Source organism: Parus major, chromosome 5, assembly GCF_001522545.3.
Source record: "Parus major isolate Abel chromosome 5, Parus_major1.1, whole genome shotgun sequence".
NCBI lineage: Eukaryota > Metazoa > Chordata > Aves > Passeriformes > Paridae > Parus > Parus major.
This window is the reverse complement of record NC_031774.1, coordinates 39,543,921-39,568,048: the sequence shown is the minus strand read 5'-3', so window position 1 is coordinate 39,568,048 and position 24,128 is coordinate 39,543,921. Positions and strand designations below refer to the sequence as shown.

Sequence of the window (24,128 nt, the reverse complement as noted above, 5' to 3'; positions counted from 1 at the left end):
GCCAGGAGCCCAACACCCGCCTCCCCTTCTCCAGCTGTGCAAGGAATTGAAGAGACATGGAAACAAGTCTCAGTCTATTAAGTTTATTGAAAGAAATTAAAGAGACAACTTGATCCCGATGCACATAAATACTGAAGCAAGGAGAAGATATCTGACAGCATGGCTGTGGAAAGGTGAAAGAAAGCAGGCTCAAGAAACAAAAAAACTCAAAAACTGAGTCTAGAAATAAAGCAGATTTTAAACCATAAGGGCAATCATCTTTTAAAAAGTAATCAGGAAAGAGTTTTAGATATATTGACTGCCTTTCTAAAAGACAGGAAACTCTCAGCCCCATCTCACTAGACTCTACCATGGCCCATATTATAACAGGTCAGACTAAATGATCAAAGACACCTCTTCCTGCCATAAAATAGATGAGGCTGACATTTTTTTCAAGCCCTTCTCTCCAGCTCTGGTGTTTGCTGGGTAAGGAAGGTCCCAGACTGGGCACAGGCCTGGCCCACACACACCTGCTTCACATCCTTTGCCCAGGGTCCCTAGGTGAGGCAGGCAGCCAAAAGCACCCATTTTTTTCCCCTCTCAGACTGGCTTATCTGATTTACCAAACCTATTTTAGTTTGTTGAATTTAATTTTTTTCCTGGGATGTACAAAGCATTCTAAATTCTCTTTGGCCAGGAATCATAAGTGTCACAGAAAAGTAGATGCTAGCTGAGCTGAGAAGTTTTTCTGCTCCTACCAAAACAGGTTTCTCTGCACAAAGACTTTCAAGTCTTCCATACAATGGCCTCCCAAGCTTATGCCTCACTTAGTTTTCTAGTTATAGGAGAGATATCTTGGTTGTAAGAAACTTAGTGTTTCCTTAAGACAGATTAGCCTCCCATTATTTTTGTGGCTCCAGACTGGGGCCCAACTCCTTCATTTTGTTGGTAAAGTTGTTTGGCATGTCATCTCTCCCCTGAAATTCTGCAGAGTACCGAATTCATAGTGAGCTATTTGACCTGTTCTGCTGTCACAGAAGTGGGAATGCAGTGCTCTGTTAGACCAACCAAACAAGCAAAGAAAAGCAGCACAGCAAGCTTCCTGCCAGCACCTGCACTCCCCAGAAGTATATAGTAAGATTCTCCAACTTTGGCTTTAAAGGACATTGGTTTAGAAGTAATGTTACTGTTTTCTTCAAATAATGACTATGGGTCTACAGGGATAAGGTATTAACAGCTAAATGAGTTTTTGTTTAGATGACAGCAAAAATGAGTTACTTGGTTCCAAGGAGACACCCACCAGGGAGTTAACTGTTGTAAGTCACCTGTATTGTTTGAGAGCATCAGGCTCCATTCTTCCACACACATGGAATAAACATTTTCCTTGCAAAGTACCTATGCCTGAAGCGATCCCCATTCAGGCTGTGGTTTCATGTGACTGCAAAAGCTAAGTGAGGTCATGCCTGGTCAGAATTTAGCTGGGAAACCTCAAGGTATAAAGAGGGGCTGTAAGAAGTGTCAGTTTAATAGGTGATGCTGCTTCCTCAGTCAATACAGGAGTAATGTTTCAAGAGAGAGGTTAAACTAACTAGGAAAAGCTGGAGGCTGCTGGATGAAATGTCAATCAGATATCCTGACAACCTGAGGTGCCTGTTGTGAGGAAGATGGTAAGCTGGATGTCCTATGAAAACAAGTCATATCAGCCTAAGCTTCTCTGATAGCCATCAGTGCAAACCACACTCCATTGTACGATGGTCCACTCCAGAGAGGCTGTGCTTCCATAGAGAAAAGATCGACCATTGCAGTTATCTGTAGAGGTGCTGCTGACATGGAATGACTCTTTATAAGTAAATATTTTATTGTGTTAGAGAATTCTTAATTTCTTTAAAGAACAAAAATTCTTATTAAAAAATAACCAAAACTTCTCCCAAGACAATTTTTCTATGAAGCAAGGTCCTATTTATTTTCATGTCTGAAATAAATTCTCAAATACAAACAAGTGAATAGAAAATTAAAGTGATTAACTATTTACAGGAGATTTACGTATGAGGCATCTGATGTGTCAGAGCTCTATGGGAGACTGAGGTGGTCCTCCCTCTCTGACTGTCCCAGGTCCCACTCAGTCATTAGTTCTGATGACACCTCTGTGAAGAGATGGTCCCAATCCCAGCTGACATCATCCTACCAAGAGGAAAAAAGATAAACATGCTGAAATGTTACTGGTGTCACCCAAAGGTCTCTGAACAATGCCAAAGAGAGAAACCAAAAGGCAACTGCCCTAACCAGGGAAGCCTCAGATTCAGCTAGCTAGAGCAAGAATATTAGCCAGAATGAAATTTGAATATCTGCTACAATTTTAAAAGGTGGACAAAATTATTCATGCTCTAAAATTCCAAAAAGGACATATTTATTGATGCTTGTTAATATCAGATACTCCCAGGCAAGGCATAGAAAGGAGCCCTTCCACTCTTCAGCACTTCTGCTGAAGCATGTGCAATTCAAAGCTGCAGAAATCCTTTGTTGCAAGTCCTGAGCTCATGCCTACCCAGTTGTATTGAGGTTGTTCTGTCCTGCTTTAAAAAGCCCCTGCCCAAACCCAAAATGTTTCCTGCCTTTGTCCCTCTGTACTTTTCTGTAGAACCACATGTAGCTCATGGTGCTACCAGAGGACAAAGCACTGTTTTTGCAGGGATCTCTGACAGTACTAGGCCTTTCACATTTTCCTGATCAGCTTCTTCATACTGAAGGGGGCCAATCATAGTGATGCCATAAACTCACACCAAAAAAGTACTATGTATCTTAAAAATCACCTGCTGGGGAAATCAAACCTCCAACAGATTGGACAAGCTCCTCCTCACATCACTTCTCCACCCCACTGATAAGGTTTCCTTTCCTAGTACAGTCTGAGACACACAAGAAGCTTCTACCTTGTTGGTGTTTCCATAAAACAAAGACTTACCTCTCGTAGTTCATGCTCTGGAGACAAAACTTTGGTGAGGAGCTTCAGGTCTACCTCCCCATCCTATGAACATAGAGAGTCATAGTCTTACAGACACTGAGAAAACACCATCATTTCACCAGACACATTCTTTAGACATTGCCACATTTGCCTCGTAAGGGTCACTTAGTTCAGAACAACAGCAAGAACTCATCTGAGCAACAGATACCATATCCACATTATTTACAGACACAAACAAGTACAAAAGCCATGCTGCAGAGAGGAACAGACTTACACGGAGACTGCAAGTTCTTTGGATGATAAGGCTGTGTGTTTTGTGCAGCTGAGTATCACTGTGAAGGATGACATGAGCCCAGAAGGAAAGGGATTCACATTAGCCAGCCCACAGAAGTATCCACTTACCAGAGTCTGGAAGGCAGCATATTTCATTAGATCTTTGTCCAGGTCATGGTAGGTCAGCACTCGGTTCACCTGCACACTGCAGCCAGAAAGGGTCAGAGAACAAGGCTGTGTCAGTGTGGATGCACATGTGAGGAGAAGGGTGGCATGAACAGTAGTCTGGTGACATCTTGAGTGTCCACATCCCCCATGCAGACTCTTGGGATGGATGTACCAGACAGAAGCACAGCTCAGTCAGCAAATGAACAGTCATTGACAAATCTATGTACCAGGCTGTGCACGTGCATAAAGATAGGATGTGGAACAAGCACAGACTAACTGAGAAACCAGCAAGCCAGAAGAAGAGCCATACATTAGTTGCAAGGGCTAGAAAGAATGCAAGTAAGCATTCAAACAGCTCCAGTGTCTTAGCAAAGGAGCCTCTGTGAGCAACAGCATACAAGATACAGAATAGTAGGGATTTTGGGCTTCTCATGTCTGATCTGCATCACAGCTATTAAATATGGCTTCCTAAAATGTAGCCTTCAAAAGGTGATACACTGTTGTACCACACCTGCCTTCACAGGTGATCCAACACTATAGAAAAGACCTTTATTAATTGAATTTGCCTGTGTTTGTCTATAAAAATCACTTGTTTTTTCTACTGCAAGAAAACTACGAATACAGGAGGACCAGGAAAAAAAAGAGAGAGAGAAAAAGAAATTAATTCTAGTGAGAGACACAGTAATTTTAAATTTATTACTATAAACTGTCAATTATTTTTGTTTACAGCTATAGAATTACAATAACTACTCTACACTTGTGAGAGACGCATCTGTGGCCAGGAGTAAGATGTCCCACCCCTCCAAACAAGGATCAACAGAAATCCTAGTCTGTGACCTTCGCAATAGGCCCAATAGAGGAAGGAAGACTTTCCTGGTATGTTTAAGACAAAACTCCAAAAACTTCCATTTCTTAAAACTTTCTGGTCTCTCTTGAGCTGACTCCAAGGCTACTGTGATAGCACCTTCAAGCAACAGGATTGTACTTTGCAAATTAACTACACACTTGAGTAAGAAGGATATCCCATGGAGGGCACAGCAGCCTACGACCATCAAAATTAAAGTGTGTGAGATAATGCATGTGTACTGGAGACATTTGTGGTTATGCAGGCATCCTTAAATCAAGAAATTCCCTACTTTTGAGAGCTTGGCTTTGCAACATCAAATACATTATTCTAATGTCAGTTTTTTATAGAGAGGGAGAATATGCAGTAATTGCTTTCTCTGTGTAATAAGAAACAAGAATTTTGCACTGTTCAGCTTGGAGCACTACTGTCACAAAATACCGCACCAAATCCTGCTGAACATCACTGCTGCTGACATCCAAAGAGCATGAGTAAGATGGGTTTAATTTCACTAGCCAGTTTGCACTGCTGATGAGAGCCTCAAGAGCACCTGGCAGTGCTCTTACCTGGGGGGAGCTGCCACTTGCATGGCCAGATCTTCCTCCTGGACATCCTCCAAGTCAGGGATCACAGGAATGTCTGCAACAAGAGAAAGCAGCAGCAGTAAACGGAGAGTTGTGCTCTCCTCTCACTGAAGACAAAGGTTCCCTTGCTTCACAGATATGAAGTATCCTATTTCTTATTAGAGGAAAACACAAAAGAGCAATTTAGCAATAATTAAAAATATATTGTTTAATATTAAAACAAGGCAATAAAACTTTGAAGTCTGAGGTCACAAGAAATCTTGCAAGAGGAACAGATTAATGCAGGTAGGGCTCTATAGGCCATGGATTATGCATCTGAACACAACCTTGAATCCAAAAGAAGCCACTTGTACTAAACCTTGCTGCCTATATTGCCATCATGAACTGGCAAGAATTTGCTTGTTATGTGTTATTTATTCAGACACCAGTCACCTGGACTCTGTTAAAAATGAATGAACATTAGGCAGAAACTGAGAGAATTCACATACAATTACATGTTGAAGGATCTCCTGTCGGGGTCTCAGGCTGTGCAGAGGCCCATGTCTTTCCTCAGGAAGGAAGTGCTGGTTGTCTAGCAGATACAAACACGAGGGAACAAGTCTAGTTTTATTGTCACAAATCTTTTCATGATTTCCAGTGTCATCCTGGAATCGCTGAAGGTCACTGGGTATTCCAAGCACAAGGACAATGGCTACTCCAACTTAAAGAGTGCTAGAAATAAAAGCATTGGGGATAGGAGGATGAACTGAGTATGCTTTGCATCCTGCTAAAGAAGCAAGGCCCTCTAAGCATTGCACAGTCTATCATTTTACAAAACACTGCAAAAAGTTAGTGCAAAAAAAGAAGAAAGAGAAGGCAAAGTAACTGCAGGCGCAAAGCAAGAACAGAGTACACCAATACAGAGCTCCTTTAAAGACTCAAGGCCACAAAGGCTCTCCAGAGACCTAAGCCCTCAAACCACAGAGAAGCTGGTTTGGCTCAGGGAAAAGATTTCACTTGCCCAGTGTGCAGGAAGAGCTGGCCCCTTCAGCACTGGAATGAGCAGCCTGCTCCCAGCTCTGCCAGCAGCACAGCAATGCTACTGCTGGATGGCAGCAGGCAGCTGAGCCTGGCTTTGCCCCGTTTTGCAGCCCAGGCTGAGATGAATATTCAGGAGCTGGAGAGACATTCCCACCTATGGTGCCGAGAGCTCTGGGCAGGGTCTTCCCGAGAAGCCTCTAGTCCGGCCGCCTGTCAGAGCTGCGCAGATTCTCAGCTGCCCTCCCCTGCTGCATGTCCGCCGTGTGCCCCGCTTGCTGGCCAGGAGGCAGCCCTGGCCCAGCTGCAGCAGGGCACGGGTCAGCCGGGCCCTGGCGCGGTGGCCAGCCGGAACTGGCCACACAGTGGGATTTCTCACTAATTGGTTGCCTGGCGGAAGGCTGAGGAGGACAGGGGCTGTCATGAGCGTGGCCACAGCAAGAGGAGTGACAGCTTGGCCGGCCTCAGCAGAGCTGTGCCTTCTAGCTCCCCAGCCACCCAAGGAGCAGGTGCCTGCAAAGAGGTTCTCCAACGGCAGCAAACTTCCCAAAGACATTTAAAGGGAAACTGCAGCAACAGCCCCTAGGCTGTCCCTAAGACAGAGGAGGCAAGCGCAAGGAATGTCTCACCTGTGCATCACTGGGCATTTGGGGCAGATCTCCCCAGCTCTGCTTGTGAGGATAATACCTGGTAGAAGCTGCTATCCCAGTGGCTCTTCCCTGCAGTGGCTCTCAAGCTCTTGGTAAAACTTGTAGCAAAATGCATTTCTGGGACAAAAGCATCTCCAGGGACAGACAGACTGACATGTGGAGGCAGTTGGTAAAGTCTGCTCAGGGATAACGTGGGAGAAAGTTCCTGTAATAAGCAACAAGGAGCAGGGAGGGAACAGACTGGTGCGACTGGTCCAAGGCAGGGAATGAAGCTCTGTGCAGAGGTGCCCTGTTAAGTCCAGGAAAATGAGCATGGGAATGAGAAACCATTTAACCTCTTCTGAACTAATTTATCCTTTTATGGTGAGACTATGAATATTTCTCAGCAAACACAAGTAAATTAAAAACTACCTGGGAACAGAGCTATCTTCACCCACAGAGCAGTAAGTCAGATCCTTATCCAGTTTTGACAGAAGAAATGTAAAAGGTGTTTGCAGGAAACTGAAATTCTTCACTCAGTGCTCATTTTGGCAGCTATTTCAGGAGTCTACTCTTCCCAGTTCTCTTTCATTTTTGTTGATCTCTTTTTACACTAGAAAAAGTTGTAAACTTAAAGCCCTGATCAGTGATGTCCCTTCCATTTTGCAGGTTCACATAGACTTCTTGGTTCTCTAGTGCTGATTTTATCTCATTGCCATTGAATTCCATGGAGAGATTTCTAAACCCCTTGCAGAGCATGACCTCTACTCTGTATTAGCAAAATTCAGGCGATCACTTAGAAATTCTTTCCAAAAGAAATTCAAGGCTCCAATATTTTATAGACACTTTGAAAATATTTCAGACAGAAGAGCTGGAAAAGCTCTGGAGGCCCCTGCCAGCCCCTCCAACAAAGGCCAGTGCACGCTTGTTCTTACTGCTAAGTGCAGATGCTTTGCCCATTTCTAGGCAGAAGCAATGCCCTTTAGGACTGTGAGACTGAAGGAAACAGTACAGAAATGTCTCAAATTTTAAGAAAATATCAGGTCCCTGGGGTAACTGCTATCAGGGGCAAATAATTCCTGAAATATTTTGGTCTTTATTTCACTTGTTACTCATAATTACTTCTTCTCTCTGCCAATTCCCATGGTGCCACTTCTACACAATCCCTCTCCCTTCTCTCTGTACGGTTTGCAAAGTGTCTCAGTTCTTACTTATCACCAAGGACCCAACATTACCCCCACTCATTCTCCAGACACTTAATTGTTTTTGTTGCTCTTCCTGAGACTCACATATTTTTTTCCTATAAGCTCTGGTAAGACAGCTAAATTGTGGCACAGTGTCAGCTGCAGGAGGAATAGCATAGCACAGGCTAGAAGCAGAATATGTTCTGCTTTTTATATTCCCACTAGCTGCAGGGAGGCTTTACATATAACATTAGTACATGCAGAAATGTTCACAGGACCATGTCCTCCCAATCTCGCATTGCATCTTTTTCCAACAACAAAGTTGCATGACAAACCCCACTCTGTGTACTTTGCTCTGTGACCCACGTTTTTCCTCTCCTGTTCATGTGGGGGGTTTCAAATAATTTTCCATAAACCTGTCCTTCTGGTGCTGAACCTTGACACCTACTTTACTGGCCAAGCTCTTATGCCCATGTAGGCAAACCTTAGAAATGACTGCAAAAAAGGACACACCTTCACAGATACCAGGTCACTGCAATGTAGTGAACAATGAAGTGGACAAATGGCCTGTGAAAAGGTGAGTGAACATCAAATGCTAGATGACAAATGTGAACTCCCCTCCACCTCCCAGATGGTTATGAACAAGTGAACAAAGAATGAAATCAAAATAGGATACTCCTATATAGCATACTCCTATGGAAGTTATGGTAGAGCAGGAGATACCAGTACCAAATGTTGGCTAATTGCGGAGTTAAGTCACTGCACAAAACTGACCGTCCCAGAACATCTAAGTCCCAGCATATAAATAAGAGTAATATTTTATTTCAACAGTTGAACTTAGCTTACACAAAAATAACTTTGTGACTAAGTTATGGCAAGGCACCAATGACACAAGACAGAAGTGTGTGAATGGGAGGAGGAGATAGAGGGGAAAGAGTGAAGGCAGACAGACAATAAGCAAGGAACAGCAGCTTTTCAAGTCATCCAGAAAGGAGGGCTTTATGTGTTCATATTAAAGGACATGTACAACCATCACCTTTTTTACCTCTTAGCAAATAACTTACTGACAGGCAAAGAAGACAACCACAGAAAGCAACAAGCAGAAGATAGGAAAACCTGTATCAATCTAATACCCAGCTGCTCCTGAAAGTTGGTAAACTGCATCTCCCCTCCCAAGCAGGGCTGATTTTTGCTTAGTAGCAACACCTGAAGGCTGTGTCTCTCAAAATCCTGTAAACTCCCAGTAAGATCTGTCCTTTCCCCAAAGAACCAAGTTCTCTGCTAGATACAAGATGGCACATTAATAGGGATGGACAGAACCTCTTCCAGGTCAGGCAATAAATCACTGGCAAAGCTGCATCTAGAAACCATGTTCCAGTTCAGGCCTGCAGTTAGTCGGAGTGTGGTTGCTGCTTACTCCCTAAGCTGCTTTAAGAGTACCCTGAGCCCCCATCCTGGCACCCACAAACAAAGAAGACTCCATCTCACACAGTCTGATCCACTTTCCCCAGCTGGGTCAGCATAGCCAGTTCAGAATGGACACTCTTGTGGTGGGTACTGTGTTGCCCTCCCTGTGCACACACCAGCATATCCAGAGAACACAAAGAGGGTAGTGGCTTCTGGAGCTGGCAATCTCCTACCATCAAGCAGGTATAAAAATGAAACTAACTTTATTTTATGTTGCTTGCTCATAAAATGTAAAACTGAAATAATTACAATATCTCTACTCCTGCAAAACTTTGTTTTACTGAATGCTGTTACCTTCTGCATCACGTTTGGGGAATTTTAAACAGGCAAATGGAAGGTCTGATTGAAGATGAAGTTAAGTGAAAGAAATTGGTCTCATTTAGCACATGACAGGATTCATCTGTGTTCCCAAGTCCACTGAGGTAGCATCATGGGCGTTTCATATTCATGAGCTGCTGCGACACTGTGTCCCCTCATTTACAAAGCACCGTGTTCAGCAAATTCTGTCCCTGTGGACACTCTGTGCATTTCATGGTCTTGTCAGAGAGACATCAAACACTTCAGTAACCAAATACCAGAAAATGGCTTTAATTAGCGCATCTCAATGCAATAAATAATTTTTCTCTCTAAGTGGAAAAATGGAGAATTAAAAAAAAAAAAAAAAAGGAAGTAAAAAAGTGGAAAGCAACAGGCAAAAAAAAATCTTCAAAAAACCATAAAGAACAAGGGACACAGCTTCTGCTGAACACACAAACAAGCTTGAAGCCTCTTGGAAGCTTTCTCAGGAGAGCAGCAGGCAAATGGAGAGAATAAAGAACGCTTCTTTGGATGCTTGGATATTAATTTCATAGGGATATCTTTCCCTGACTGAAATTGCCCTACTAGTAGGCCAACATGGAGTAGCGTACCTGCCTGATCAACCAGCAGGGAGATAAAAACAGTAGAGTGAAAAGCAGACAGTACCACAGCTACCAGGGCACTGTCTCAAAAGCTGAGATAAGCAGAAGATAACCTGAGTGTCCCATGAACCTCTTCTTCTGAGAATGGTAACAGCACAACAGCCAAGCTAATGGGAAAAGTCACCCTGTGAGCAGGTGCCAGAGGAGTCACAAGATCTAGGGAAGGTCATACAGCAGATTCAGTACTGACCCTACAGCCTTGCATTGAAAGATTATACATTTGCCTTGCATAATATTACATCTCAGCTAGATGGATGACTGGCTGGGGGGTCAGGTGATCCAGGAGACATTCTACTTGCTTCAGTAGTGCAGTGCTTTCACAGACTGCTTGGTGTGGCGTGGCTTCGTCTGCATCTGACAGCTTGCAGGGGACAGGCATCAGGCATTTCTGCTGCTTCCCAAGGCTATTGCTGATACAAAGGCTCTGCCCAGTTTCAGTCATTTAAAATGTGAGGCAAAGCACAGAACAGCCCTGTCAGATGAGTCTCTGGGCTCCGTGGAGGGCTTCACAAACAGCAGTGCATGGCTTGCACTTACGCAAGAAGTGGGAGCAGACCTTGATGGCATTCAAGGTGAGGAATCTCTTAATGCATAGGTTTGTTCATTAGCAGAAGACAGGAGAGACTGGAGACAAGGCCCAGGACCTCAAGTCCACCATGCTCCTGAGGATATCAGCATTTAGAGTGGTAACACAGCTCCCAGTCCTACCAACAGCCCCCTGACAGAGTGCTACGCCTGCCCTCCTTTCCAGTAACATGTGTTTTCCTCTTTTCAAAGGCTGTTCCTGCTCCTTTGCAGTATTCCCCTGCTAAAACATACTCAGAAGGTAGTGGGGCATCAGATGAGAAGGTATGAGGTGTCCTGAGAGGGTCTAGTGAACTCAGAAACACAAAACCTTCTTCAACAATGCTGGAGATAAGGGACTTTTCATTAGAGCATTACTGGGGCAGGGAAAGCAGCTTCTCAGGATGCTCCTGTGGAAGTATGTACAGGAGCAGGCGTGCCTGATTCTATTTCATCCTCTTCATGTTACACTGGAAAAACAAGACAAACTACATTTCTTTTATGCTAAATCCTTAGGTTTTTTTTATTTTTTCTTATATATATTTATTAAAAAATGCCTCTTTGATCGGCAGCACCCATGACACCTCCACATCCAGCAACTCCTCAGAAGCCTCCCTCCCTCCACACAAGGCCACTGCTGCTGACAGCCAGCCGGGTTTGATCAGAACCACTCAGAATCGGATTTTCATAAGACAGATGAGGAATCTTACTGCTGCTCTCTCTCATATCAGATGAGAAACTGAGGAGGAGGGGGGACGGGTCCTGAGGGAACGACACTACAATCAAGGGCTACGCGGTTCTCTCTCTGTCCCTCCACTGCTGCAATTTTCAAAGGAGTTTGCCTCAGGCAGTTTTAAATGATGGTGTCTCAATTCTGTAATCATCTTTCAAGAGCTTTTTCTTAAAGGGTATTTTAGGTAAACCTAATCCGTCAACTACATTTATGGACTTAGCAATCACAGACCCAATATGACTGTGTATCAACCACATCGTAGAATTTAGCAACAGAAGATGCCTCCCCAGACCGTCATTTTCAGCCCTCAACAACCTCTGTGGGCTCCCTTGTAATTAAGGAGCCCCCTGCCCCTTGGCCAGTGGTCTGCTGCTTCAAATAGAACTTCAGACAGTCTCTGGGGTCCCATACACATACTCTCTGCACTCCCCTGCCCACTGTGGCTCTCAAGAGAGAGCTTTCCTCCAGCACCAGAGGCTCTAGATCACAATGCCAGGAGTTATTGGAGGAGTTCAAACTGGCCTGGACCAACAGTTCAGTGGCAACCAGCAGGCTGCCCTTCAGTGACCTCACACAGAGAATCAGAGTAGTGCACTGGGTGGGCGAGCAGCAAAGGGGAGAGATGTGGTGTGCTGACAAAGCCACACATAAAGTCACAGTGCAGAGTCCGAGAGACCCAACAACCATTGACACTCTCTGCCCCAAAACCTTCTATTCAGCCCATTCGCATGTCTTTCACTTTGTCTCCATTTCACTGATGCTCAGAACTTTTCATGCATTTAGCTCTCCTCAAATCACTTCAACATTGCCTTCTGAGCCTATGAAGTACCCACTGGCCATATCCCTGACTGTTCCTGCAAATTCTGCCCTCTTACCCTCATGCTCAGCCACTGCAGCTGTCCTTGCAGCTCATGGCCTCTGGAATCCACCAGCATTTGGTGTGCTCTGTAGAAACAGCAGCTCACCAGAGAAGCAACTGGCAAAATTGATAAGAAATGATAGAGCTAAGAGTAACCCTCTCTATGCTCTATTCTCAGCTCTGTTTGGAGCAATATCATCATTGGCGTATATCTGCATGCAGCCAAGAAGTGTTGGATATTTTATAGCTGTGAATTACAAATCTCCCACCTGGCAGATATCACTACCCAGAAGGATTTGGGACCATGGCATCTGCACACTTCCCCTCTGTTGTTCAAAGTCTGGACTCTCATCCTGCTCAATTGCAAAGGAGCTGCTGGCACATGCCAGAAGGGTAAGAAGTCCTTCTAGAGGTTTGACATTGTATAGAGAGGTCTAATCATCAGCTCTGCTTCCTTGAGGAGGCTTCCCAGCAGGCAGGAAGGGGCTTTGCCTTGAGGGCACAGAGTGACTAGTGACTGTCTCCTGGCAGCTTTCCTCACCTGCAGGTCAGGTTCCAGTTGTCTATGTAGCATAGTCAGGCTTTCATTTCAATCAGCTCTCTCATTCATACACACTATCTGCTTTAAAATAACAAGCTGTTGTTACTGCAGACAGAAAATCACACATCACATCCCAGTCTTCCAATAAAAGCCCTTTTCTAGGAGCTATGCATCCCAAGAGTAACAGAGAGAAAGCAGAGAGGGACTTCTGATGATGGAGCAGTAGTCTATGTGGGAGTAGCTGGAAGAGGGATTACAACCTTAGCTAATAAGTTCCCATAAAGCGCTGAGAAGAAAAATCCAAGAGCAAAGTAGTAAGGAGAAAGACATCAGGGGGAATACAACGCAGCAGTGCAGAACTGGTAGACAAAAAAAGGAACAACAAAGTAACTTCTAGCCAAAGGACAAATCAGATTGCTGAGGTGGGGGAGGAAAGTTAGCATTTCTTGCCCTGACAGGAAACAGCCCTATCTAGCTCTGTGCCAGAGACACACAAGCCAAGTAAAGCCCTCTATGCCCTGCTGGAGAAAGCAACAAAGGGAGGATAAAGCCTTTCAATTCAGCTTGGTTGTCCCATCTTCCCTCCCACCTCATGACAAAGGGTAGTCTGCACATGGCAGAAGCTCTTGGCTGCTACAGAAAAGGAAGCAGTGTGCTGCAGATAGCACCTTTTAAATTCCACAGTGAGTCTCACATCTCCCATCTCATGCAGTTTTCCTGCCATACAGAGCTCAGTCACTGCTGCTCATTTTCCCTGTTGACATGGACAGAAAATTGAGCAATTACCCTCAAACTCCTCTCTCTAAGATTGCACAGATTGCTACATACAAAGCATTAAGCCCCCAATTGCCCCTGGTCAAAAGTGACTTAACTAGGCCTGTCCTTTAGGAATTAAACACTTTTGTATTGCTTGTGAGGGTTTATTATTCCTCAAGTGTGATGCATTAAATCCTGCTAAAGCAGTTTTCTCACCATGCAGAGGACCTGGTCCCCCATGACAAGGTCCAGTGGGCACATACCCTCTAACAGAAGTTAAGCATTTGCTGTGCCTGACTTCTCATGAGTACCAGCATGTGTTCAGGAGGGCGGGCACTAAGATCGCAGTGAGTGCAGTAGGAAATCAACCTAGTTATCAATTAGATAATCCAGAGCTACTTTTGGGGAGACACTGCACTTTTTCAAAACTGTTTTCCACCTTCTGGGTTTCCCTGTGCAACCGTAACGAATGGCTGAAACTGCAGATCATTCCATGAGTGTCCCTGTTTGGTCCACCCACTTACTACCTCCCATATTGTTTCAGTCATTCCACACAGCCTGAGAAGTGCCTGTCCTTCTCTCCCAAACTCCCACAGAGATAAGGAATCATGCTATTTCATACACAGGCCAGGAACAGTGAAAGAATTCTACTTTTATTTCTGAAACTACAAGGCCTATCAAGCCCAAAAGTCTCCACTTGGCTTCCCTCCACTCTCCACCTGCCAAATGGGGTTCTCTACAGCCCCTGTACTTTTTTAACACATTATCAAATGGACTCCAAACTCAGAGCCTCTAGTTGTTAGTGATGTATAAACGATCACGACCAAGCACATTTCAAATTCACAAGAACACCTTTTTAAGGGCATATAGTTTTGTCCTTCATTCTTCTAATGAAAAGGTTGGATGGGGGACAAACAATGTTAATGGAATGGTACAGCTCAGCTTTCTAATAGGTTAAAGGAAGGCGATCCAAATGTATTGGTTGACAGAAGCAATCATTACGCAACCGCGCCTGTTCATATTAAGGTGTACAAGCTAAGACATTATGCAGCACAAAATAACCGTGACCCATCCTTGGGGATCCATACACCAATGTCTTTATTTTTCTGTGTTTAGAAACTGAGCTTTGCTGTTACAGTTAAGGACACAAACTCAAGTGCAGTTCTATGCAAAGGAGAGGCTGATACAGCTCAATTTACTGCACAGCCACAGCCACTGCATGCTTCTCCCTGCCTTCTACACAAGGCAGTTATCTGTATCTCTCTGCTTATTCAAAAAAGCAATTTTATTCGAGTTCAAGAATTTGTATGTCACTTCTCGTCACTCCAACTGCTGAGCCCACATGGAGAATTTCTCTCCCACAACAGTTTGACTTATCTCCCTGTCGAAATAGGACCACAACCATGCAGTGCACCATCCATTTAGAGATTTTCTATATGCAAATTAGATCCACAGCCCAAAATATTTGTACAACAAACTGACTGGGTAGGAACCATACTACATCTTTCTTCTAAGGCATAGATTTAATCCAAAGCCAAATGCCAATTTGCAAACAATCCAAATTCAACTGTTAACCACAGATAAATAAGTGAAGTCTATTAGGATTCAACATGTATTCATACCACACTCTGCATCAAATCTGTTCTATACTTATTACCCAAGGTCTTGGAGTGCTGAAAGTCACATGCTACAAACAAACATGTGGCAAGCATTTTTATGCCTGGTTAGCAAAGACAGTCATATTCCAAGTGCATGACCAAGGTTCAACAAAAAGGACAGCACGTATGCAAACAGTCAGAGCTGTTCAGAACAGACTACCAGCCTCAGTGACATACACTGAAATTTAAGCCCAAGGAACTTCCCAGGGGGACAATTTAGTCTGTTCTGAAGATGCCAATGCTATAAAGGTGCCACTTCTAGCAGTCATATGTTGCAATGCTTAATCTGTCTGGAGGACCCAAATAAGTCTTCATTTAATCTCATAAACCATACAGATGTCTGATCCTTTGTGACTCCAGATAATTCCTCTGATGCTTGCTGATATTTTACAAATGTGACTTTTTATACACTGTAAAAAATTCTTAGCCCTTGAAAACTGAGGTACCTCCTAGAGGCTTTAATGAATTTCTGTGCTCCTCACAGTTGTCTAGTGCTTGTCTTGAAATGCATAATGTGAATTTTTCCTGAGATTTCTCTTGACTCATCTAGTCCTAGAAGAGCAGGTAATATACACTATAAAGAAAACCAGTGCTAAGTCAGGAGTCCAGTAAATTTCACAGCAGCCTGTACATGGATGAGATGGGATTACCCACCAGTGTTTATGTTTAGCTTATGAACTATGATCTTGGGTTAGGGCAAGCAGATTTTTTAAATTAAGAATTCCATCATGACAGAAACCCCAGGCAACAAGGATATTGCTGTGAAAGATAACAGATGCTTTAAGCAGAGCCTACTGTCACCTAAACCAGGGGAGAGTGGGACTTCTTTCCCCACTCTTAACCTTTCATTGTGCTTTTAGCTCTCATTTTTCCCAGTCCACTATTCTCAATGGAGGTAATTACAGAGAAAAGTGTGTCCTTGCCACTTTCCTGCTTTCCAAGGGTCCTCCATAATTCTGTGTTCATGAAAAACTAGAGTTAGACTACAAGTTCATACTTCCTCATCCTCCCTCTCCATCTCCTTTACCCTTTCTCCCTCATTCATCTGGGGAGACCTAAGCAGCTCCTACATTTGTTTATTCCCCAGAGTGGTTAATTTCCTTGCAATTTCTTACAAGATGTCTCTGCTCACTTTACTGGAAAGCCCCTAGACATGCATGAAGGCACTTCTTGCAGTCAAGTAGGTGATACCTTACCTCCGACATCATCTGATGCCTCCAGGCTCTGCTGTCTGAGACGATGGCTGCAGCAAAGCACAAGAAAGAATTTCAATTGCAAGCCAAGAAAAACATTTTGTTGTGCCCCCTTTCTCCCCACAAACTTCATAGTCTGTCAATGAGAGAGTTTACAAGTAGTCTTAGTACACAGACTGATCATACCCCTCACTGCTGGGCTCAGCAGAAATCTCAGCTTAAGGAAGATGTACCTAAGACAAATCCCTACGCAGCAGACAGTAGGGCCTGGGGTGGGTCTGGGAGGAAAGCAATGGCTTTCTAATTTTCCTTTTTTTTGTTTCATGGGAGTGACAGAGCCATCATCTACTCCATATCCAGGGAACTACAGAATGACCAGCCTTGCCCCATCGCAGGACACATTCTATGAATTCCTGACAGGTTCTGCGTCCTTCCCAACTTTCAGATCTTGGTGTACTGGTCAGATGATCAGATCAGATGTAAATGTTGTGGAAGAAGTCTCAGCAACAATGCAAACTTACTCTTCTACTTCTTCTGCATGCTTTCTTCCTAACCTGCAAGACAAGGAAGGTTTATGTTTAGAAAAGGCTAGAGAAATTAAAAAAACTTAACCTTTCCCCATATGATTGTTATTGTGCAAAATACTGCATCAGGTACTGACCTGCATCAGGTCTGATGTAACACATCACACTGTAAAAAGTTCTGAGTGACTATTAAGCAGTGTATCAAAAAGTCCCTGACTGCAACACACTGAAACAAAACCACTTGGGTCCCAAAAGACATGCCCAGATACTCTCTGGTTCTTTAGTTTCTCAGATACTTTTTTATTGCCTTTTGCATCAGCTGCAGGTAAAGCTGGCCATACCTGAGTAGAGAGGTTGACGCATTATGGAGTGAAGGTGCCATACTTCATCTACCTACTCCTGAGAGATCAACAGTTTCTTCCTCCCTGTGGTTGTGCATAAAGACTTTCTGGCTGCCTTTCAGGTTAGGAGTTCCACCTGAGCTGGCCGAGCTCAGGTCAGACATGCAGTTGCTGCAGAAAATCAGGGATGACCTGTCTGAGTTAACAGGAGTTCATAATAACATGGTGGGGAGGTGCTGGCAAATGGCAGCTCCCTTGCTCTCCACCCCAACAAGCCCAGAAGTAATTCAGTCCCGATTAGGGATGCTTGTTCAATATTCAAAATGTAAAACATGAAGACTGCTGAACCAGCACTTTGAAAAGTTAATTAAATGCCAGGTTTCTTTTTAGCAGATACTCCATCACTCGCTGATTGCTTTGGCCATTTTGCAGAGTGAAGTTTCATGTCTATGCATTGGGAATAAATATTCTCCCCTCCTCTGAAGTCAGTGTGCCATGACAAAGAATACACAGGGTTCTCCCCTATCACATGCACTGTCCCAGGACACACCAAGATATAAGAAAAGTTGCTTCACTGCCTTGCACTGCCCTTTTCAAAGTACTTAGTGACAGGGCGCAGGCCTCTTCTCGTCTGCTCTCTGACCTAGCAAGTCACAATCTTCATCTAGCTCTCCTGTGAATAATCTATTCTTCTAAGAGCAAGGAGTAGGGCAGAGAGGATATCTAGCTATATGGAGAAGTATAAGGGGAAGAAAGTCCTTTGTCTCTACTGCTCTCTCTGGAGCTTGCAGTCTGTGAGAAGCTAAAGATACACCGAATCAGTGATCTGAGCCCAGTAATATCGACTGTTACAATCAGAACTCCAGCTGTGTGGTGGCATCTGCACCTGGGCTTTCAGCTATAACTGCACCCTCTATTCAGAGGCAAACATTTAACGTAACTGGGGAAACAGCTCTTCCATTGAGGATGAACTGTCCAGCTCCATCCTTCTCCTCAGTGGTAGTACAAAGCATTTTCTGTGAGCCTCCTGATACTATGGAGAAAGAAATAGATGGCTGTGGAAAGCCCTCCACCAGCACTCAGTGGCATTTAGACTCTGAGAAAACAGAGGTAGAAAGATGATGCAAGATTTCTCCTATTTTATTCCTCCTTTATGCCTTCACAGAACTGGTTTCCACACAACCTTGCCCTCTACAAGCTGAAACATCCCAAATGATGGCATTTCACAGCCATGCACAGTGAGATGATTTCCTGGGAGTTCAATTTAACATCTTCTTGGCAGGATCCTGTTACTCTTGATGATTGTCCAACCCTAAGTAACACTCTCTTCCTCAGTACTCACACTCCTTACATCTTTGCTCCTGTCTCCAGGCAGGAATGAAACACTCCACATGTTCATACTTCCCAGGAGAAAAGGTCACTACTACTATCCCTGTAAGCAATTTCTGTTTCTTTTTCCTAAAGCTCCCTGTCATGACTGATATCCAGGTGGCCCACAGGGAAGGCAGTCATGTTAGTCCTAGAGGCAGAGACTGCTTTGAGACTTCAGCTTTCTCAGCTTTTCTGTGTTGTTAGGAAAAGACTTATTCAGGACAATAAGCAAATACCTCATTATGAAACAGCTGCAACATATATTGGAAAAAACAGTAATTTGGGGAACAAACTCATCAGCAGGGAGTGGGGAGATATAGTACTGTCCCCTTTAATCCCAGAGCCCAGGTATTAGAACTCTCCCATCAAACAAGACCATTCCTTTCTCTTCCTAGGGCAAGTTACAGCCCCATGGTCAGTGTCCCCAGGAGAACACCTTAGTCCCTGTGCCACAGGTCCCAATGGTGGCACTGGGTGAGGCAAGTCTCTCATGCTGAGAGTACTATGGTTTATACAGGACATTTATATACTAATGGCACTGGAGCAGGAGCTAGAAATAGAAATGACTGCTCTTCTGTTTAGGAGAGACATCTGCTTCCAGGCACCTGTACTAGGTATGTTTGTTAATATATTATTTGGTACAGCATTATTTGATGAAACTAGCATTTCAAGTCAGCTCATGAGCTCACATGTAGAAAACTATCCCAAAAATATAGTGTGAAGCTTCTGTAGCACAGGAGGGAATTGTGTGTCTTACACTCTCTGTGGCCTTAATGATCAAACAAAGAAGATACCAGGAAACACTATTTCCTCTAATTTTTTATAAGGCTTCCTTTCATTTTGTTTAGTGCCAAATTACTTTTTTAGTCCTTGTTTCACATTGGGGGGAAAAAAACCACAAAACATTTTTGCTTTAACTAGTCTTTTGCTTTTTTGGCAAAACTGCAGTACCTAAATCTATGTAACAAAGCGACTCTGAGAGGAAAGATGAGTTTTGTCTTGTGTCTTAAAGTTAAAAGGCTTCAAGGCAGCAAGAGAAATCATTAATAGATCTTCAAATGTGCCCCACCTTCCATTCTGTCCATTCCATAAACTTAGCTGAGGGCTAAGCTATACCTGGAGATAGCATTTCTGCAGAACCAATCAGCTGCTTGTCTCTTTGCTCTCCAAGTACTGTGGGAAGCCTCACAGGATTTCTTCATGATGTTATCACATTGCTTTAAGGATTGTGGAGTACCTCTTCCTAAGAATAGCCTCCTCTTACCAATGACAATTGCCACACATTGAGACCAACATTTCCTCCTTCAGGAGTATCAGGTCTGGGTAAACAGCACCCTCTTCATTCATCTCATGAGCTTTGGAGTGGTGAGTGAAAGCAGACATGGAACAAACCTAACCAAACTCAAGCCAGCATACACAGCTTTCCTCCTCTTTTCTCATGTTCTCAGCAACACGAAGTGCACTGCCCTGCTTTGTCTGCTGTGGCAGCAGGCACAGCCCAGGGAGGGCAGCAACAAGGATCTACAAAATGAGCAACTGAATATGAACTACAGATACAGTCACTCAAGTAAGGATAAACAAACCAATACAATCCCAGGAGCAATGGTCAGAAATACATTCAGTCTGCTGTATTATACACCAGCTACTCCCCAATTTTGTGAGACAGAGATACATCAGTTTTTTTTCACTTATGCTCCCAAGTCCATTGCATCTGGAGGGGCAAAGAACATGGACTCACACCATCACATGGACAGTTCCTTTTAAACTCCCTTTCCCTGAGAGGCTGTCAGCACACCCAAACATAACCATAATCCCAGAATATTCCCAATAGCTTTGGACAGCTGCTTACCCCCTCTCTATTTCAGGTTATTCAATAGCTGTGAAACTGGGTAAGACCCTGACAGTCCTTGTGTAACCCCATGGTATGTCAGTCCTAGTACAGAATGCCTGTTTCCCTCCTAGCTCTGCCCTGGGGCAGAGGATATAGATCTGATCTCTCTCTCTCGTGTTGTCGTTGCTCCATTCTGCCCAGGAGGAATCCTCCGTCCACATTAATGAGAACGGGTTAAACGTCAGACCCGAGACTTTACTTCCACACAGCCCCCTGATGCACAGCTGAGCTGCCTGCAACTTCTGTGCTGAAGGGTGAAAGGCAGTTCCAATGTAGACATCATCTCTGTTAAACTGTTTCTTTCTCATTTAATGGCCTACCACGGAGATCTAAATGGAGATAAAGTGGCAGGGCTCAGAGAACAGCCAGGATGCTATCTTTATGCAGCATGACAATGTGCAGTGGTTAATTAGACACCGTTAACCTATTTTAGCAGAGGACATAACTGGAATGAAAGGGGAAAAACGTCCTTGAAATCTTTTAATGTCCACGGCTCATGAGAGCTCCAGACACACTCGCGTCCTGCACCGCGCCACAGCCAGACTCCAAGGGATTCACCGTGCAGGACCGGAGGTTCTCTCATGCGGCCCGGGGAGGTGTGAGGGCGGGCAGCACAGCTAAGGAAAAGGGATTACCGCAAGCTTGCTAAAACTCATACAGAGGCGGCGGGACGAGCACGCCCAGCACGGCGCGGCGGAGGAGAGGGCTGGGAGGTCGGGCAGCCCTCTGGCCGGCCCGGCTGCGCTCCGTCCGAGGCTCCGGGCCGCTCCGGACCGCGCCGCCGCCACAGCCGCAGCATGGGTGGGCCGCGGCCGCCCCCTGCCGGGCACGGCGCGGGGCTGCGGGCCCGGGCTGGCCTGCAACCCGCCGCGGGTCCGGACCGAGGGCTGCTCTCGTTTTACACGGCAGCGGGGGAGAAATTCCCCCGTGTGTGGGAGTGTTTCCTGGCATGCCTCAACCACTTCTGCGAATCACGTGGAACCAGAAAGCCGCTCCAAGCATCCCTCTTGCTAAAAGAATGAAACGGGGAAAAAAGGAGAAGGTCGTGATGTTCAGAGATGCATTTTGTTTGGAGATAGTGGGGCGATCAAAGGGCGGGCAGAGACAGGCTGGGTGCGCAGAAAACAAGTCAGCAGCCGGCGTTCTGCCTCAGCACTTCCGTCCAAAACCATGACCACCTCAACGCCGAAGGCTTGGTTCAGCCCACAGGGAGGCACGAAGCCTTTTGCCTCTTGGGCAAAGACTGTAATTCAGGTCTAGGCCTGAGGGAGAAGAGGAAAAATATTTTAAAAGGCGTTGTACTCTCTTACTCAAGTGTTCTTTAAGTGCCCATCACCACACTGAGTAGGCGGTGAGCTAGGAGTTGCAGCTTGTTCAATAGCCTAAGGCACAACTAAGTTACACATCCAATATGACACACAAGTGCTAACTGATAGTTCTCCGGGCTCTCCAAGTATGGGTCTCGGTCACTGCTTGTTCGCTGCGGCACAGGAAAAGACACATTTGCCAAGGGTGTCTGTAAATTAGAACTACTACCCGTGCTGGAAAGCACCACAAGGTGCCTTCTCAGCTATTCCATTGCACCTTCCCCGGAGCTCTGATCTGTTGTTTTAAGTTTCCACCCTCTCTTCCTGGCCTGTGGCAGCCTGGAAAAGCCAGGTTTTCCTTTACAAAATTAAGGAGTTTACAGCTCCTATAATATAGGCAAATTTTGCCATTGATTTCAGCATGTTATGAGCCTTTACTTTCATCATAGGATGTCACCTCACAGCCCTCCACTTCCCAGCCCTGGAATGCATGGCTATCTGTATCACTGCAAAGGGGCTTTGGGCAGACAGACATTTTTAAAACTGTAATGGCCCTACCATCCATCTCACAAGCTGCCTGTGCTGGTCAGATTGCATGCTGAGCACACTGCCCCAGAGCGTGGCTCTGGAAGAGGATGGCTGCAGCAATGAGCAGGCATGCTCTGTGAGATGAGATCTGACAGACACTGCTGCTAGCCAGCTCCAGCTGAAATGGACTTGTGAAGCACTTAATCTCCAGCTGAAGTGTTTTTGTTTCTCCTCATGTCTTAATATGTGGCCTTACTTAACAGAAACAACAAAGGAGGAAAGCTTTGGCAAGCAGGACTTTAGGAACTGGCACAATAGAAGAAGCTGACAAGAGTGTTCCCGAGGATCACTGAACCTCAGCCTACTCACTGCATCATCCCCGAAGCAGATGTTCCCAGGGTTCCCCCTCTCGCTCACTGGTAGAGAGCTGACCGGCAGAGCTGTTCAGAGCTCCCACTGAGCAACAGAAAAAACAACAACACTCAATACAAATTCCTGCTGTGTGGGAAAACAGAAAGCAGTGCTGCAGTTTCTAGAGGTATCCACCACATATCTTTGGTCCCTGAGAACAGGGACTCCTATCCAAGTGATCACGTTCTTGGCATCCAGTAAGCACAAAGCTCAACTCTCTCATAAAATGACTCTTGAGGTTACAGGAGCATTTCAGCTTCCTTTTAAAGAAAAAGGCACACTTCTTGATCCTCATGGTTACAGGAAAGAGCTGACTGCTAAAGGAGAGAGAAAATGTATTTAAGGTTGTTTGGGTTTATTGTCAAATCTCACAATAGAGGACAAACCCATTATTATGAGGTTCAAAGACCTTTCATTTGTGACTGGCCTCACTGAAAACATTTATATGAAAAATATTAGAAAGAATTAGGTGTTTATTACTGTTCTATTATTATTGTTCTGTCATCTGAGAGCAACAGCTTCTGAACAAAGATATTTTAAGAACTTGGGATTAAGAATTTGAGAAGAGTAGAGGGGTTTTATGGGGAAGGGGGCTGGGGGAGGGGGAAATAGGGCCAAGCAAATAGATCAGGTCATCTCAGGTGCCTTTCAACAGGTAAACTGCATTAAGCTAGACTTCACAGCCAATATATAGGGGGACCTACAATGGCCAGACAAGCTTTTAGCCTTGGCTGTGACAGATACAAAAGGGTTGAAAGTTGCATGTGTTCTTCAAGGTTTTGCTATTTTAAAATAGAAATATTTGGGACAGCCATAATAGCATCCCCTAAATTTTCTGGGAAATTTCCTGGAGATGCAGAGAAGTAAGGAAGGAAGATCCTTCTCCCCAGTCATTAAAAAAAAAAAAAAAAAAAAAAAGGTCAAAGAGACTTCACCCTGAGAACACTCTGCCACTTCAGCAGTTTACATGGACCATTACCAAAAATGCCACGTTTCTGTTCTGTTTTTGTCATGCAAGCTTCATTTCTAAGGGAGCAAGAGGCTGCAATCCTACTAGACCTTCCATTGCCCAGTACCTTTCCAGAAAAAGAAGTCAAAAAAACCATCCCTAACTGGGAAAAAATAAAACAGAAATCTAGGTTAAAAATAAGAGAGATTAAAAATAAAAGGAAAAAGAAATAAGAAAAAATGGTGAAAAAAATCTTGAAAAGAAAAAAAAGGGGGAAAAAGGGAAAAGAAGAAACAAAACTCTTTTTTCCAGGCTCCTCTGAGCACTGCAAAGGAATAAATGGACATAAGCCTAACACTTTCCCCTTGCAGGAAACTCTTACAAGTCACACTAAGCAGGTTTAAAAGGAATAAAAATCCCCTGTGACAGCCAGGGCACT

The 24,128-nt window shown here is 44.5% G+C and overlaps 1 protein-coding gene across 3 annotated transcripts in view; it reads right to left on the bottom strand.

Annotated features, from left to right (window-relative positions):
- Nucleotides 1-235: 235 nt before the first annotated feature.
- The window catches only part of IFT43 (intraflagellar transport 43), a 45,252-nt gene continuing 21,359 nt past the window's right edge, over nt 236-24,128 (bottom strand). For all 3 annotated transcript variants that reach the window (XM_015631339.3, XM_015631336.3, XM_015631337.2), the window contains 6 exons: nt 16,889-16,921; nt 16,371-16,417; nt 4,790-4,862; nt 3,341-3,416; nt 2,939-3,001; nt 236-2,160 (listed from right to left, as the gene is read on the bottom strand). In XM_015631339.3, coding sequence (XP_015486825.1) covers nt 2,050-2,160; nt 2,939-3,001; nt 3,341-3,416; nt 4,790-4,862; nt 16,371-16,417; nt 16,889-16,921 — 403 coding nt within the window. In that variant the 3' untranslated portion in view covers nt 236-2,049. The remainder of the gene's footprint in view (nt 2,161-2,938; nt 3,002-3,340; nt 3,417-4,789; nt 4,863-16,370; nt 16,418-16,888; nt 16,922-24,128) is intronic.